Genomic DNA, 15,545 nt, shown 5'->3' with positions numbered 1-15,545 from the left:
AGTGTAATCTATTGTATAGAAATAATTTTTTCTAATTGTATTAACTTTTCCCCTTGGATGCAACCACATAATTTTTCTTCAGTCTGTGTGGACTATTTTTGTTGGAGAGCAGAATTTATCCTGCAAATTTGTACTGAGGATGTGATATTGTTTGCAATTAGCCCCTGAAACACAAAGCCACAAAATATTATAAAGGCAAATGGAAAGATTCATAGAAGATTTGGGAAGTTTGATGAATTAAATGGAATTAATTTAGTGAGTGTTTCAGGACCTAGATTAATTGCCATCTATCTTTTGATAGATCCTTAGGGGGAAAATTTCTTGCTGTTGCAGAGTTTTTCACAGCTTTTCTTGCAGCATATAAAATCTTGCATAGAGTGGAGTACATAGAAGTTTTTCACTGTTACTTACAACACAAGAAATAACACAAATAATAGGTATTAACATTATAATAGGTAATAACATGAATAATAGGTGCAACCATAAAGTTACTGAGCATCAAGTTTAAAAAAAAACCAAAAAGTAAATAGTAGGTCCAGCCATAAAGTTACTAAGCACCAGGTTAAAAAAATAAAATATTTTCACATTGCACATGAGTGAAATGTGGAACTTGTGACTATAAAATAAACATGTTTAAAATAGGGAAGAAAAATTCACTGAAGAATGAATCTCAGAAGGTGTTTCAGCTCAAAGATTCAGATGTAATTTGAGTTACTGAGCTTCATTGGTGGCATAAACTTGAACCAATGTGTCACTATGATTACTTTTGCTTCTTTTTTTAAACATCCAATACTTGCAGCAGTAGAGACAAAATATTAGGGCTGGTGAACCTTTTTATTCCAATTGCTCTTGATATGTTGGTTGGTTCCTAAATCAAACTAACAGAAAACATATCTGAGGAAGATCTGCTCAGCATCTACATTTGCTAGGAATACATTAGGGAAACTGGGGCCTGGAGGGGAAGTGATTGCTGTGTGTGCTTCCCTCCTGGGAGGTGCCTGGTACCTAGGGTTAAATAACACGGCCTGTATCACTTAACAGCACCACTATTTTATCCCTGAGTCGATCCTTTTACTTTGCCAGAGTCATTATCTGACTGCAGAAGGAGTTTTGCTAACAAGATGTGATGTGTGTTGCAGGACATTTATCTCCATAAGCCAAACGTGAAGTGGGATGATATTATAGGGCTGGATGCAGCTAAAAGGCTGGTCAAGGAAGCAGTTGTTTACCCCATAAAGGTAAGCTGCTAAAAAGCTTTGACAAAACCAGTGTTGGGCTTGTTTCCTTGCAGTTAGAGTGATGTTTCAGAGTTCTCAGTATTGCTGTGCCTTGGTAGGCCATTTGTGTTAGGGCTGTTGGTGTTCCTGTTTCATGCCAGAACTATTCCTGTTCCATCTGAAATGGCACCTGCATTCTTCTACAGGAAAATTACCTTTCAGTATTAATACTGTATGAGTTAGGTCCAATTCTGTGGCACCTTTGGCATTGTAAGAAGAGCTGGGTTTGACCTGTATTAATTCCATGAAAAAAAATTTACAGAAGAGAATGTCACATCAATTGCACTTGAAAAAAAAAAAAAACAAAACAACACTGAAAGCGGACTTCAAATAATAAATACAGCATTTTTCTCAGTACTCAGGTCATACATGTCACATTGTTTTGGCATGGTTTTATGCCTCCCTTCAAATTTCTTATGTTTCTTAAATGTGCTAGGAGCAGTGAAGGTGAGGACTACAATCCCTTGCAGTTTGTTTTAGATGATACATTTTTAATCCCTAAATTACTTTCCTTCAGTATCCAGAGCTGTTTACTGGCATTCTGTCTCCTTGGAAAGGATTGTTGCTGTATGGACCACCAGGTATGGAGAGCTTTTTACCACATCTCTGTGTTTGTCACTGCTTCTTATTTTGTCCTGTGGATAAATCATCAATGTTAATCAGATCAGATTGTTAAAAAATAGCATGTTCTGTACATAAATTAAAAGGAGAGAATGTTGGATGGTTATGTACATCTCTGACACTCAAACCTGCCCTTTCTTGTGAGCCTTGGCTGTTTTTATAGCGGAATCTTCCAGAGACAGTACTTACACTAACAATTCAGGGGAATGAAAACTTAGATCTTTGTTTTACTCAGCTTGGAGGATTTTAATCAAGATTGGCATGATCCTATGATATATCAATAAATCTGCCATGGGTTTACCTCCTTAGTAAAAAATGTCCTTCCTTTCTTCTGCTTTTAGGGGTTGTTTTGGGAATGGGGTGGAAGCTTTGCCTTCTTCTAGCTGGGTGTTTTACTTGTCAGTGCAGCTTCCCTGCTCCCATTGCTCCCCTTTGACACCAGGATGTGGCTGGAAGGGGGCAGAGGGCACAAGAACCACCTGAGTCAGGTTGCAAAGCCTCTCTCTGCGATGAAATCCATTTGTTCCTGTGAATGTTTAGGTGTTCCTGCCACAGAAGGCATCTGACCATTTCAGCATGCACTACCTCAGGTTTGGAGAATCTGCATTTGCAGTTCTGTATTGCCTGAGTTTCTCCAAACAATCCTGGAAGGGCCACAAAATATTCTGAGGGCCGGAGCCCCTCTGCTCTGGAGCCAGCCTGGCACAGCTGGGGCTGTTCAGCTGCACCAGAGAAGCTCCAGGGACACCTGAGAGCCCCTGCCAGGGCCTGCAGGGCCTCCAGGAGAGCTGCACAGCCCCTGGGGACAAGGCAGGCAGGGACAGCACCCAGGCAATGGCTCCCAGGGCCAGAGGGCAGGGACAGATTTTGGCACATTGGGAATGAGGAATTGCTGGCTGGGAGGGTGGGCAGGCCCTGGCCCAGGGTGCCCAGAGCAGCTGTGGCTGCCCCTGGATCCCTGGCAGTGTCCCAGGCCAGGCTGGATGGGGCTTGGAGCAGCCTGGGACAGTGGAAGGTGTCTCTGGTCATTGCAAGGTGTTTCAATCCAAACCATCCTATCAGTTTTTTACTGGTTTTACCTGACTGGTAGTAGGATGAGGGGAATTTATTCAAACATTCACATTTTATTCCTTTGCAGAGTGATTTTCTCAAACGCTGTTGTTTGTAGGTACTGGAAAAACTTTGCTTGCTAAGGCTGTTGCCACAGAATGCAATACAACCTTTTTCAACATATCAGCATCCACCATTGTCAGCAAATGGAGGGGCGATTCAGAAAAACTTGTCCGGGTAAGAATTCCTCTCTCATGCATTATACTTAGCAAACATCACATTCCCCCTTGAAGAACTTGGGTTCAGCACAGAACTGGAGACTCTGGTACTCATAATCTTTCCTGAATTTAGACAAAACATGACTTTGGTTATACCTAGTTCTGAAAGCAGGAATAACATCACTTCTGTAGACATCTCATAATGGATTCTTGCTGTGGGACTTCAGTTCTGTAATGTAAGATGGAGCAGATGTTCTGCAGGCAACAGAGTTCTTTGCCTGCCTGATCAGGAGTCAGACCATCAGAGTTCCAAACTAGTGTATGCTTAGTGACCTCTTCAGAGCACTTCACATCCATTTTGCAGGGCTTGGCTCCTAGGCACCCTGCAAAATGTAATTTAGATCCCCAAATTCCTAATTGTTCATTGTGGCATGAAAGGGGCAAAGAACTCCCTCATCACAAACATCTTCCAGTCAAGTGCAGATGTAATGTTGTTTCAAGGGAGGTAGTTTGCTGGCAAGTGGGTAAATGCATTTTTGTGTATAAACTAGCATGGCTCAGCTGTGGTACAAAAGGTTCAGGGGTTCTTGTGCAGCGTCTTTGCCCATCTGAATCTCTCCATAACATCCACTAGCTCAGTGGAAATCCACAAGCCCTTAACCTGCCTTACCCTCATCTCTTGAGCTGCACTTCAGGTAAATGCAGAGCTCTTGGAAAAAAATAACCACAGCAAACTATTCTCTGGGAACTGTATTGTTTGTCTCTCTTGAAATGTAGGCAATGGCTGCAGCACACTTACTCGTCCTGCCTCCTTTGTCCTTTAAAATTGCATATTTTTCTCCTGACATTCCCTTTCTCTCTTACTGATTCTCTTGACATCTGTCTCAGTGGCTTCCTGGAATTTTCTTTTCTGGCAGTAGTGTGTGGGGACAATCTGGTTTCTTCCACCATGATACAGAAGGCTTTTGTGAACATGCTGCAGCACATGCATTTATATTGAATTTGTGGCTTTTTACCCTTAATTAAAGTTACAGCGGAATCAAAAATGAAGTAAGGTTGTCGATCAGGAGAGCTCTAAGAAAAGTATTGTGTGAATTTATATCCTAAATTCACATGTGCCTGATGAAGGGGAAGTATATATGGGGTTTGTGGTCATTTGGAGGCACATCCTCTCATTCTGTTTTGCTTAGTTCTACATGGTAGTTCTATATTTTATATATTATTTATTTTATGTATTTTATATATTATATTTCTAGTAAAATTGTATACTGGTCATGGTCTACTTCTTACTCTGGGCAAGTGGCTTAAACCCTGCGTTTCGTGCTCAAAGTGATGAAAATAAAAGTATCTTTTAAAATTTGATTTTTTCAAGTGTTCAGATTTAAAAGTGCCAGACTAATATACTGTTACTGATACTTATCTAAAAACTCAAAAACCACTTTACTCAAGAAGAACTGACTGTGTTTTCTTACTCCTAACACAGGCCTCTCCATGTTTACGGAAAATTAGATGAAGCTTCATTCTCCAAAGAGCAGATCCACATTTTTTGTTTCAGCTTTCAGTCCATTTTTTAAATTGTGATTGTTCAAGGAATTTATGTTTGTTTTGATCATGAAAAAAAATGAGTGCTTGATTTTTATCAAAAGAATCAGTGCATTTTCTTTCATTATTCTTCAGCTGACCTGCATTTTTTTTCCTCAAATCCTTATTTTAAAAAAAAAGGTACAAATGGAGCAACAACAAAAGGCATATGTTTAATCTCAGTAACAATTTAGGAGTTCCCAGAATCCTCTGATGGATCATTTTCTTCTATCCCATTATTCTCAGGGTACTCTGATAGGATTTAGACAGAAAGATTTACACATAAAGACAGGATTACAAGGCTGTGTTCTTTATATCTCCTTTACAAACCTCTCAGATTTTGAGAGGATTCAGGGACCCTCAGCCTGGCCAGAGCTTTTTTCCAGCAGATATCCCCTGGGATGTGGGTGCTGTTAATTTGTCTTCCATGCCAGTTCACTTTAGTGCCTTCTTGTGTCAATTTCTCTTTCACATTTACTCTTCTCTCTGGCAGGTGTTGTTTGAGCTCGCCCGGTACCACGCTCCTTCCACAATTTTCCTGGATGAGCTGGAGTCAGTTATGAGTCAGAGAGGCACTGTTCCAGGGTAACTGGTGGGACCACTTTGGGATTAAAGAGAGAGGTGCAGTGCTTGTGTCAGTCACAGCAGAGAGGCAAGAGAGCTTCTGTGAGAATTAGCAAGGGGCTACAGGGACAGCAAGAAGGAGAGAGGTGCAGGGCTTTATAACCAGGTGTGCTGTACTTAAAGGGATTTGAAATGGAAATAAAGGGCAGTGGTGAGGGAAACAACAGGTGAATTGTTAGAGGTAAGTAAGAAGCAGCTTATTTTGTGGCACTTAGAACATAGGCAGAGCAGAGTAATAGGGAGTGTACACAGTGGAATGGCCATTTCCATTAGGACAGATTTTGGTGGCATTGTCAGGACTCCCAGTTGCAGGACTGGAAGTATGTTGTTACTTGAATCCAAGGTTCAAAACAATTTTTAGTTAAAAACACATTAAAAAAAGGTTAGGGATGGGAAAGAAGCCAGAGAAATATAAAAATATTGTTACAACCATTAGGAACCTATTACAGGGGATTTTATGATCATTTATGTGCAGTGAATTACATAAACACTTTATATGTATTATATTGTCTGTCTATATTGTATGCTTACTATTTGTAAATAGAGTATGTCCTATTGTGATGGGACAAAGATGCTACTTCTAGTCATTCTCACTTAGATGCAAATGTTTAGCCAAATTTGTCCCTTCATATGTACATTTAAAAGCTCTCATTAACATCACTGGGTTATATATTCTAATAAGGACTTTTATCCTCGATGCTGTACTTATTTTTACATGTACTTATTAAATACTGAATTGGCATTGATGTTTGAATGCCTTTGCAGAAATAAGTCATTAAACCTGAACTGCAGCCCTTACCATCTAAGGTCCTGATGTTTTCCCTGGGCTTGATCCAGGAGTTTCCAAGAGCTTCACATTTGGAACCGAGAGTTCCAGCTGGTTTTCTGCAAAACAGATTACCTGTATTGGGGCCAGAGTTCTTAGCACTTTGCTTAAGTTCTCCCTTTTGGAAGAAGGATCCTTTCTGTGTGGTCTCTGCCTCTTTCTAAATTCTTATCAGTAGGGTGTATTTTTCTGTTTTCTTTTGATAGAACATTTTGCAAAATGTTGAATTCAGTAGTAGTTTTATTTTCTTGTGGCCACTTCAGATTCAGTCACAGCAAAATGCTACCCTGAAGAGATAGGTGTACCAGTTATTTAATGGCAACTATCACATTGTAAGAATTCCCTGCTATAGATCAATCAATCAGTCAATCACTCAATTGGAGCCCTAGCTATTTTGCAGTAAATGTTGGTCTTGCATGGAGATTAACATGAAGAAAAAAACAAATAAATATTTTCTTTGGATTCAGTAATAGTGAATTCTCCTCACTTTAATGCACTGAAAAGAGTCCATTTAAGTAATCATTAGAAAGCTTGATTTTAATGCTTAGATGTTAGCTAATGGAGCTTAATCATGCTTTGAACTGGGGCAAAACTGTGACAAGGGCTCAGTTGCTGTGAATGACACTGTATAAATAAAGATGATTAATGCACTGAGCAAATACCATTTCTCTGAATCTTGGTAGTGGTGAACACGAAGGAAGTCGGCGGATGAAAACGGAATTACTGGTGCAGATGGATGGCTTGGCCCGATCTGATGATCTTGTATTTGTTTTAGCAGCTTCCAATCTGCCATGGTAAGAGATCCAGAGAGTACATTTTGAATACATTTTCATGAGCTTCTAAGCACAGATAAAGATTTTATTTAGACTTCTGCAGAAAAAGCCTTGATATTTGGTTAAAGCATTTAAAGATTAATTTTGAGCTTTTACTTTTAAACTCTTCAATTCTTGCTATTTGTGTCACATGAGAATAATCCATAATAAAGTCAACATATGCTGGTCGTACCAGCTGCTAATATTTAAAATGGAGTATTTGACTTTATAGGCAAGTTATTTACTATGTTTAAGCTAAGAAGGGTTTTCAGCCTGGAACTGTAAGGTGCTTAAAACATCTGGCGCTTAGAAGGATACTCCATAAATAGGAATGTTGGATTTTATTAGTATCAAATGTGACTTTGAAAAGTTGAGGGACAAAATTCTCCAGTTTCTTCAACACAATTTAATATAGAAGAAAAAACAGTTTAAGACTGGAACTGTGGAATTTCATCAAGCTGAGCAGCATGTGTGTTGGGAACAAGACAAGTTGGAGAGGATAAGGATTGGAGGTAGCATTTGTAGTGCAAGAACTGTGGGTGCTCAGGAGAGGAGCTGCTGATCCTCACAGCACTGAGATCTTTGTGGATACCCTTGTCCCTAGGGGCACATGGAACTAAGTGGGTCTGTTCCCCTCTCACATGGAGAGCAGTGGGTCTGTGCCCCTCTCACATGGAGAGCAGTGGAGCAGTGGGTCTGTTTCCTTCTCACATGGGTCAGAACAGGAGAAGATACCAGTCCTGTTTCCAAAGAATTTCAAGCCATGGTCTGGGAGTCGTTTGTTGGAGCCCAATGGGGGGTGTTCATGGAATGACCTCATGTGAGCAGCAGTTCAGCAGCATTTCAAGTGGCAAATCTAGAAATTTGGCTTAGAAGTGCTTTGTTTAGTGAGATGATACCTGCCTAGCTCTGCAGTGTGACAGACACAGAGCAGAGCACCTAAAACCAGCTGGGAGCCAGAGAGGGCTCTGCACCCACAAAGCCACAGGCTTCATTTATGGATTGTTTTTCAACATCAGTGATTTCTGGCTGAATCTTACAAAGTTGCCATGGGGACAAATGTTGGAAGAGCCTCTCCAGTCCTCCTGGGACTGGAGGGCGCAGGGTTGTGATCAGCAGACTTTGGGAGTGTCTTGAATGTCACTGGGTGTGTAACCACAGCTGCTTCCTTTTAAGTACTTATAAAAAAGTCTAAGTCCTAGAGCATGTATTATTTGAACGTACAAATGCACATTTTGGTTGTGCATATCACCACATGTTCTCTCACAAAGTCTGTGGTAATATTCTGTTCCTCTTGTCAGCTGATCCCCTTTTTGTCAGGCCTGGCTGAAAAGGTCCAGGGAACAGGCAGGTAGAATTAAACAACAGAAGTGGAGTTTTTGCCTGAGAATTGAGGCTCAAAGGTAATATTTTCAATCAGTCCCATGTGGCAGGTAAGCCTAGCTTGTCTTGTCCAGGGTTTCCAGGCTCTTTAAATAAAAGAATGGCTGTGTGAGCACCTAAAATTTGCATAGAAGTTAGCTGTACTAAGTTAGGCTGGTCCCTACTCTGGCCCAGAAGTGTGAGTACAGAGCCACAATGGGCTTTTTTTTATAGCCATAATAGCAAAGTCTGTATGTTGGTTTCAGGGATTTATGTCTTGGACAAACTCATGAATTTAAATCAGTGCAAAATTCTCCCCATTTTGTTGCAATATCTGTATAAAAGGAACTGAGCTGAATGAGATTTAATTGTGTTCCAGTTGTGTAAGAGAATGCTGAAAAAAAATAACTGCTCTCTGTGTGGACAGTTAAGTTTGAAAGAGAATTAATACAGTATTGATACATTTTTCTCTCTGTCAATAATACATATAAATGTTTACATTATTGCAGAATGGTTGCCCTTTCAGAAGAAGCTCTGAGCAGTGCATTGCACCTGTGGTCTCTTAAATTATCCTGTGAGATAATTATACATGCAGAGTGATTTTAGAATGTATATCTGCCTTACACAATCAATAAGCTTTCTGGGAACTTGTGTAAAATACACAGAATTCAGTTTTAACTATTTTATGTATTTGATTTTTGATTATTTTATAATACTCAAGTTCTAATTTCTGCAAAATTGCTTCCTTGAAACATCCAAAATGACAGCCTTTTTTAAAGGTTGAGACAAAACAAAAAGGTTTCTGTTTTGAGGGACCTGCCCTGAGAGAAAGCAGTCAAGTCTTGAACAAGAGTGGCAGCTGGGGTTTCACTTTTGAAAGTTTTATACCTGAGACTTTAGAAATTCCTTTTGGACTTTCTCTCTTGTTTGGTGGAAATGTTCCTACCACAGAGAAAATGCTTAAAGAAGGGCCTGGGTGAATGCTTAGAAAGGTGTTTGAGGAGGATGGAAAGCCTGGTGAAAGCCTGAGCTGTCGCCTCACTGGGGTTCTCCAGCCTTGAGGAATTTGGGATTATCTGCCTCCAGAGAGGTCAGCAGGTTTTAAACCTCTTTTAGGATCCCAACTATATATTTACAGATTATTTTTATGACCATTAGGTCACATTTAGCTCCTACTGTCAGACCTAGACTTCATCTCCAAAGGAATATTTCACAACAAAATATCAAAAGGCCTACTGCTACCTAAGCTGTGGCTTCACAGCACTGCCCTGTGCTCTTGCAAACATTTGTTGTTAAGCTGGATTTCAAGAGATTTGTTTAACATAGATATTTATTGATCAGGGAAAAAAAAATTAGTACCAAGCTGCTTTTAGAAGAATGAAAAGAAGCCTAAACAAAGCTCTTTACACTGTCCTAAGCTGCACTGCAGCTATTGATCTTCCTCTTCAGCCTGTGCTTGCTGCCCAGCCCTGCTTTCTGCTGCTCATCTGCAAGGTGTTTCTATTAACAAATTACTTGTTGAAATGGTTGAATGTAATTAAATAAAATAAAAGCCTTGTTAGTGAAGGAATAAAGAGATCCTTAATCATGTAGTGAATGTTTCCTACTGTATCAGCACATTTAATTCAGTTTTCATTGCAGTGCTGTTTTCTTCTCACCCTTACCCTCAGGATGGGTGAAGTTGTGGTGCACACTGATAGATTCTTACCTTCCAACCCAAACTATTTTGTGAATCTGTGATGCCTCCTAATGTTAATTGCAAAAAGTCATCCATCTTATGGATCTGTAGAGCTTTGTTTATCTTTTCACGAGCATCTCTCAGTACTCCCATTGGCTGTTGTTTCAGAGAATATTTAGGTTGGCTCAGTGCTTTGTATTCTGCTCTGGTTAATGTCACTTAACCTTGCATCTGATCACTGACAAAACAATTCAGCAACAACCTAAACACTCCAGATAACAAAAACATTGTTTCTTTATTTCCCTCTTCAGCCAACAGGTCAGCGTAACCTTCTGGATAAACAGAATCACAGAATCACAGAATGAGTGGTTTGGGTTGGCAGACACTTTAGAGCACATCTAGTTCTGCTCTCCTGCCACGGCAGGGACATCTTCCACTGACCAGGTTGTTCAAGCACCCTGGTTTTGAACACTCTGGGGATGGCACAGCCACAGAGCAGTGCGGCAGAGCTCCTCTGGGCACAGCAGAGACTTCTGTTGGAGACTTACTTACAGAACATGGCTAAGGGCGCTCATGAGTCTGTGTTCTTGGGGGGCCTGAAGCAGAAGGAGTGATGGAAAATGTCATTTGGAGGATTTGCAGGCTATTTGCAGAGGCTGGCTGTGGTTGTCCTTCACCTGCAAAGGCTTTTTAGAGTACCTGTGTGGGCACCTCTAAAACCCTGAGAACTTCTGCCCTCTTTACACAGATGATGTTAATGTGAGTATTAATATGCATAAAAAACAGCAAAGGGTTTTCAGCCAGAGTAATTATTTCCAGCCAAGCAAGGCAATTTTAAGAAGTTGAGCTGAAAAATACATTTGGAATTTGAAAGGAGACCAACATGGTTTTTTGTCTGTGCTGGGTGGGACCCTCTGCAAGAGGCATTGCACTGAACGGCACCTGAAGCAGCATAAAAAATAATAATATCAATATAGCAATAATAATATTGTCAATATAGCAACAGCTCTTGATTAACAAATTCTGGTATTTACTTCTGAGGCCTTGATTACAAGCATAAGGGTGGATCTGAGTGAATTCCTGTTGTCCTCTGGGCTCCTGGTTTTCTGATTTTTGTGTTCATTGTTTGGATCAGTGTATGAGGAACAAGGTCTCCCACATCATGACACTGTGGGGAGAGGGACACTTCTGTTCCTGCAGAGCTGACAGCCAAGCATGCTAAGATTGGGCAGCCCCCTGTGTGGGGATTTGTGAGCCCATTTTTGGGTTTTTTAATTGTGTGTTATGCCATAGAAACACTTGATATTAAAAAAAATGACAAGTCACCAAAGGTGACAGAAATCAGCTCTGGTGTTGGGCTACAAATCCATCTTGAGCTGGCTTTGAACACCCTGTGAACTAAAAGGGAGTTTCTTTTAGAAGGAAAGAAGAAACTCCATTTGTTGCTTTAAAGTTGACTTTGCTGGGAAAAATATTTCATCTACGGAATTGGACATAGGGACAGATTTATTTAAGTGTATCTGCAGTCCCAGGTTGCAGGTAGAACCCTCCAGCAGCTGGTTCCTTGTGCCAGCACAGGTGGAAATGATCCTTAGAGCTTCTGTTCTTCTGTCTGTACAAGAAACTTTGAAGTGGGTTTCCCCTGGATGAGATTTTCTTGCCAGGTATGAGGACTAAATAATATTTTAAACTGGAATAACAAGTCTGTGACTGAATGGGGCCAGTAGAGAAAGATTGGTACAGGACGTTTTTCTTATCTTTTTTTTTTTTTTTAGACAAAACATCATAACCAGTGTTGACACTGACAGAATCTGAGTTTTTGGCTCACTGACACATTTATCCAGCGTGTTCACCCTGCACATGATATTTTTCATAAGGATAATGTCCTTTGTGGCTCTTTATTTATAATTATGAAAATATAAATAAAAACAAAACAAAACTTAAACAAAATATAAATAATATAAACAATTATTTATAATTTGTATTGCAGGAGGAGTCTCAGTTTGGTGTCCTGTTCTGCCATAATACACGGCCTCACATCCAAGACCTTCAGTCTGGATTTTATACCTACTGAGCATCCCTTACTAAGTAGCAATTAATTAGTCCTGAGAGTGCCCCAGACAGACAATTTGTAGTGACTCCTTAATAGCAGAGGGGGAAAGGGAGATATTGTTGCTGATGAGACATGCTGCAGATGAGTACCAGGGCAAAGGATGGAAACTGCAACTTCTCATTGTTATTGTTAGCATTGCTATCACAAGTAGCATGTCACTGAACAGGAATACTCTGGATAATTAACCCTTTTTTTTCTTTTGGCACAGCTAGGCGAGGGTGTTGCTGTCAAAGCCACGTCTCCACGCTGAGTGCTGAGACGCTGCCTGTTGTCCTGTGCTTGCAGGGAACTGGACTCTGCCATGCTGCGGCGGCTGGAGAAGAGGATCCTGGTGGACCTGCCGAGCGAGGAGGCGCGGCGGGTGATGATCCAGCACTGGCTGCCCCCTCTGAGCAACAGCGGCGGCGTCAAGCTCCGGACAGAGCTGGACTACAGCCTGCTGAGCCGGGTGGGCAGGGCTGCAGCTGCTCCAGGGCTGGGACAGCACCTCAGCGTGCAGACACTGCCACACAGCGAGCTGGGCACCTCCTCAGCTCACCTGGGAACCAGCGAGAGCGGCACTGGTGGGACCTGGGGCTGGGCACGGCACACACACACACACAGACACACACAGACACACACATACACACAGAGACACAGAGACACACACAAGCAGAGAGACACAGACACACACAGCTGCACACACTCACACACAGAGGCATGCACAGAGACACACACAGAGACACACACACATACAGACACACAGAGACACACACAAGCAGAGAGAGACAGACACACAGCTGCACACCCACACACACAGACACACACACAGACACACAGACACACGTGGAAATCGCCATCATCACACAGCTCTGCCTGCAACACGGTGTGTGCTGGCCATCTCTGCTGGGCCAGCTTTTCAGCCTTAAATACAGGGAGACATCCAGCAACAGCAGATTTTATCACTGTTCTCACCAAGCTGGGAACACTTCCAATTCATCAGGGTAATGAACAGTTAATTGTGAAGGGAGGGTTTGTCACAGCTCCACTGCTGTGGCACAGAAAGAGCATTTGGTAGCGAAGAGATTCACTAGGTACCCCAGCTTCCTTCGTGTAGCCCTTTGTCACATCCTGGATTCTTTGGAAACAGAATCCTAGAATGGTTTGGGCTGTAAGGGACTTCAGAGATAATCTTGTTCCAACTTCCAGCAGTAAGCAGGAGCACCTTCAATTAGCTCAGGTTGCTCAAGGTCCCAGCCCTTAAATATTTTACTTTACCCAGCTGAGATTCTTACATCTGTTTACAGAGACAATACTGCTCAGTTCTGGGCTCATAAGGGAATACATTTATTTTATTAACTGCAAAGCTGAGGATGGACTCAGAAAGATGGGGTTTATTTCCCTTACAGAAAACTGGCATTTAGTAAGAAAATACCCAGTATTTTTCTTGGTCCTATGAGATGTTGCAGGCATGCAAATGAAACAAGCTACTGAATTTGAGGGGACAGTACAAAAAAAAAATATTTGTGTGTGTGTCTCTGTGTATATAGATGTGTATTTCAGACAGCAAGAGACTTCACAAATATTTGTATAAATACATACACAATATGTATGCCTGCAAATTCCATTTGTCTGATTCATGAACTGTAATGTATCATTCTCATCCCCTCACAGGAAACAAATGGATACTCTGGCTCAGACATAAAACTCGTGTGCAAGGAAGCAGCCATGAGACCAGTGAGGAAAATTTTCGATGCTCTGGAAAATCATCAGCCAGGTACCTCAGCTCTGAGCAGAGAATCTGGCCTGGGAAATGCTGATTTCCTGCTGTAACTCTTGGAACAAACATTCTAACTCCAGCAGGTGGAGCTCTGATATCTGCCTGGGAAAGTTAAAATCTACTGTTCCAAACCCTGTTAAATTTCTAAAAATCAGGGCTTCTTTTAAAGCTGTCACTATCTGTGCTCTCAGCAAAAATGCAATTTTTAATTTATCTCACTACATTTAGTCTGTTGTTTTCCTACATTAAGTGTTGGACTAGGCATGGATATTTAAAAGTGTCTTTTGGTAATAGTAACAGGATTTATTCAATTCTCTTGTCTTTAGGTAACAGTATCTTGCCCACGATCCAGCTGGACACAATCACAACCACGGATTTCCTGGATGTGATCACCCACACCAAGCCATCAGCAAAGAATCTGAGCCAGAAGTACACAGACTGGCAGAGGGAATTTGAGTCTGTCTGACAGGAAAAATCAAAAACCTCCAAGCCATTTGCCATCCAAAGTGGCCTCCAAAGGAAGTGCTCTTGTTTCAAGGAACAAAATGCAGTGACAAGTGTCAGAGGGAAATCTTTACTTTCAAAATGCAGGGGTGGGTGAAGGGGTGGTGGTTAGTCTTTATTCAAAAAAGTTCTTGGAGTTAGTGTGATGGCATAATCCTATGCAACAAAGCCTGCAGCCTTAATTTTATGTATAAAGACTTAAAAGATTGATTGATTGATTGATTAATTGATTGATTGATTCTCAGTCTTTATTCATGACAGATTTTGGGTAGAACTGGAGCAAAGTTTAAAAGCAGATAATTAGTGTAATTCTCAATTTCTGACACTCTGTAGAACATCACAGTCAGTGTAGCTTTCCCAGCAGAGACTTGCACCCTTCTTAATGAAACACAAAATAGGAGTTTTCAGTGAAATTAGCAGGACATGTAAATTTGGCTAGTTTGTCACTATTTTCCGCTGAGTTCAAAGCCTTGAAGCATGTTATTGTACCGTTGGTTTGGGGTATTGCCAAAGTGAAAAAGGCAAGGAATTAGAGAAAAACTGCAGAAAATCAGCAAATTTAGGATAATTAACTAAATTGGTGGCTAGCTAATGCTGGTTTGCAGCCAGCCATAAAGCAGAATCGCAGAACCCCAGCATGGGTCAGGTTGGAAGGGACCAGAGGGGATCACAGCTGGCACCACATCCCTGCTGCAGCAGGGCCATCCCAGAGCACAGGGCACAGCATTGTGTCCAGAGGGCTCTGGAATATCCTTGGTGAGGGAGACTCCACTCCTCTCTGGTCTCTGTTTTTGTGCCTCCTGTGCAGGGGAATTGCTGGGCTCAGTCCCTGCCCGTGGCTCTGGTGCCATTGCTGGGCCTGGAGCAGATCCTGGGCCCTGCTCTGTCCCTCCCTGCACACAGGGACAGCCAGGGACAGCCAGGAGGACTGAGGGCCCTCCCACAGCCCTGCACAGCCCCAGCTCCCTCAGCCTGTTCTCCTTGGAGGGATGCTGCAGTCCCTTCCCAGGTGTGCCAGCCTGCCCTGCCCGTGGGTGCTGCAGGGAGCAGTGCAGGCTGTGTGTGCCAAATGTTCCCCAGCTGGACTGTCCTGCTCACACTCATGGCCAGGTGCAGCCAG

The 15,545-nt window shown here is 41.8% G+C and overlaps 1 protein-coding gene across 7 annotated transcripts in view; it reads left to right on the top strand.

Moving 5' to 3' along the window:
• The window catches only part of KATNAL2 (katanin catalytic subunit A1 like 2), a 28,813-nt gene extending 14,178 nt beyond the window's left edge, over window positions 1-14,635 (top strand). For 4 of the 7 annotated variants that reach the window (XM_064736849.1, XM_064736848.1, XM_064736850.1 and 1 more), the window contains 6 exons: window positions 1,140-1,238; window positions 1,795-1,858; window positions 3,067-3,185; window positions 5,241-5,332; window positions 6,881-6,991; window positions 12,448-13,338. In XM_064736849.1, coding sequence (XP_064592919.1) covers window positions 1,140-1,238; window positions 1,795-1,858; window positions 3,067-3,185; window positions 5,241-5,332; window positions 6,881-6,991; window positions 12,448-13,219 — 1,257 coding nt within the window. In that variant the 3' untranslated portion in view covers window positions 13,220-13,338. Of the gene's footprint in view, window positions 1-1,139; window positions 1,239-1,794; window positions 1,859-3,066; window positions 3,186-5,240; window positions 5,333-6,880; window positions 6,992-12,447; window positions 13,339-13,815; window positions 13,919-14,247 lie in introns of those variants that run through there. The other 3 variants (XM_064736854.1, XM_064736853.1, XM_064736851.1) reach the window with 3 other exon arrangements.
• Window positions 14,636-15,545: the final 910 nt, after the last annotated feature.

The sequence above is a fragment of the Zonotrichia leucophrys genome, chromosome Z (assembly GCF_028769735.1).
Source record: "Zonotrichia leucophrys gambelii isolate GWCS_2022_RI chromosome Z, RI_Zleu_2.0, whole genome shotgun sequence".
In the NCBI taxonomy this organism is placed as follows: domain Eukaryota; kingdom Metazoa; phylum Chordata; class Aves; order Passeriformes; family Passerellidae; genus Zonotrichia; species Zonotrichia leucophrys.
The sequence above is the reverse complement of the archived record's forward strand: the minus strand, read 5'-3'. Positions and strand labels throughout refer to the sequence as shown.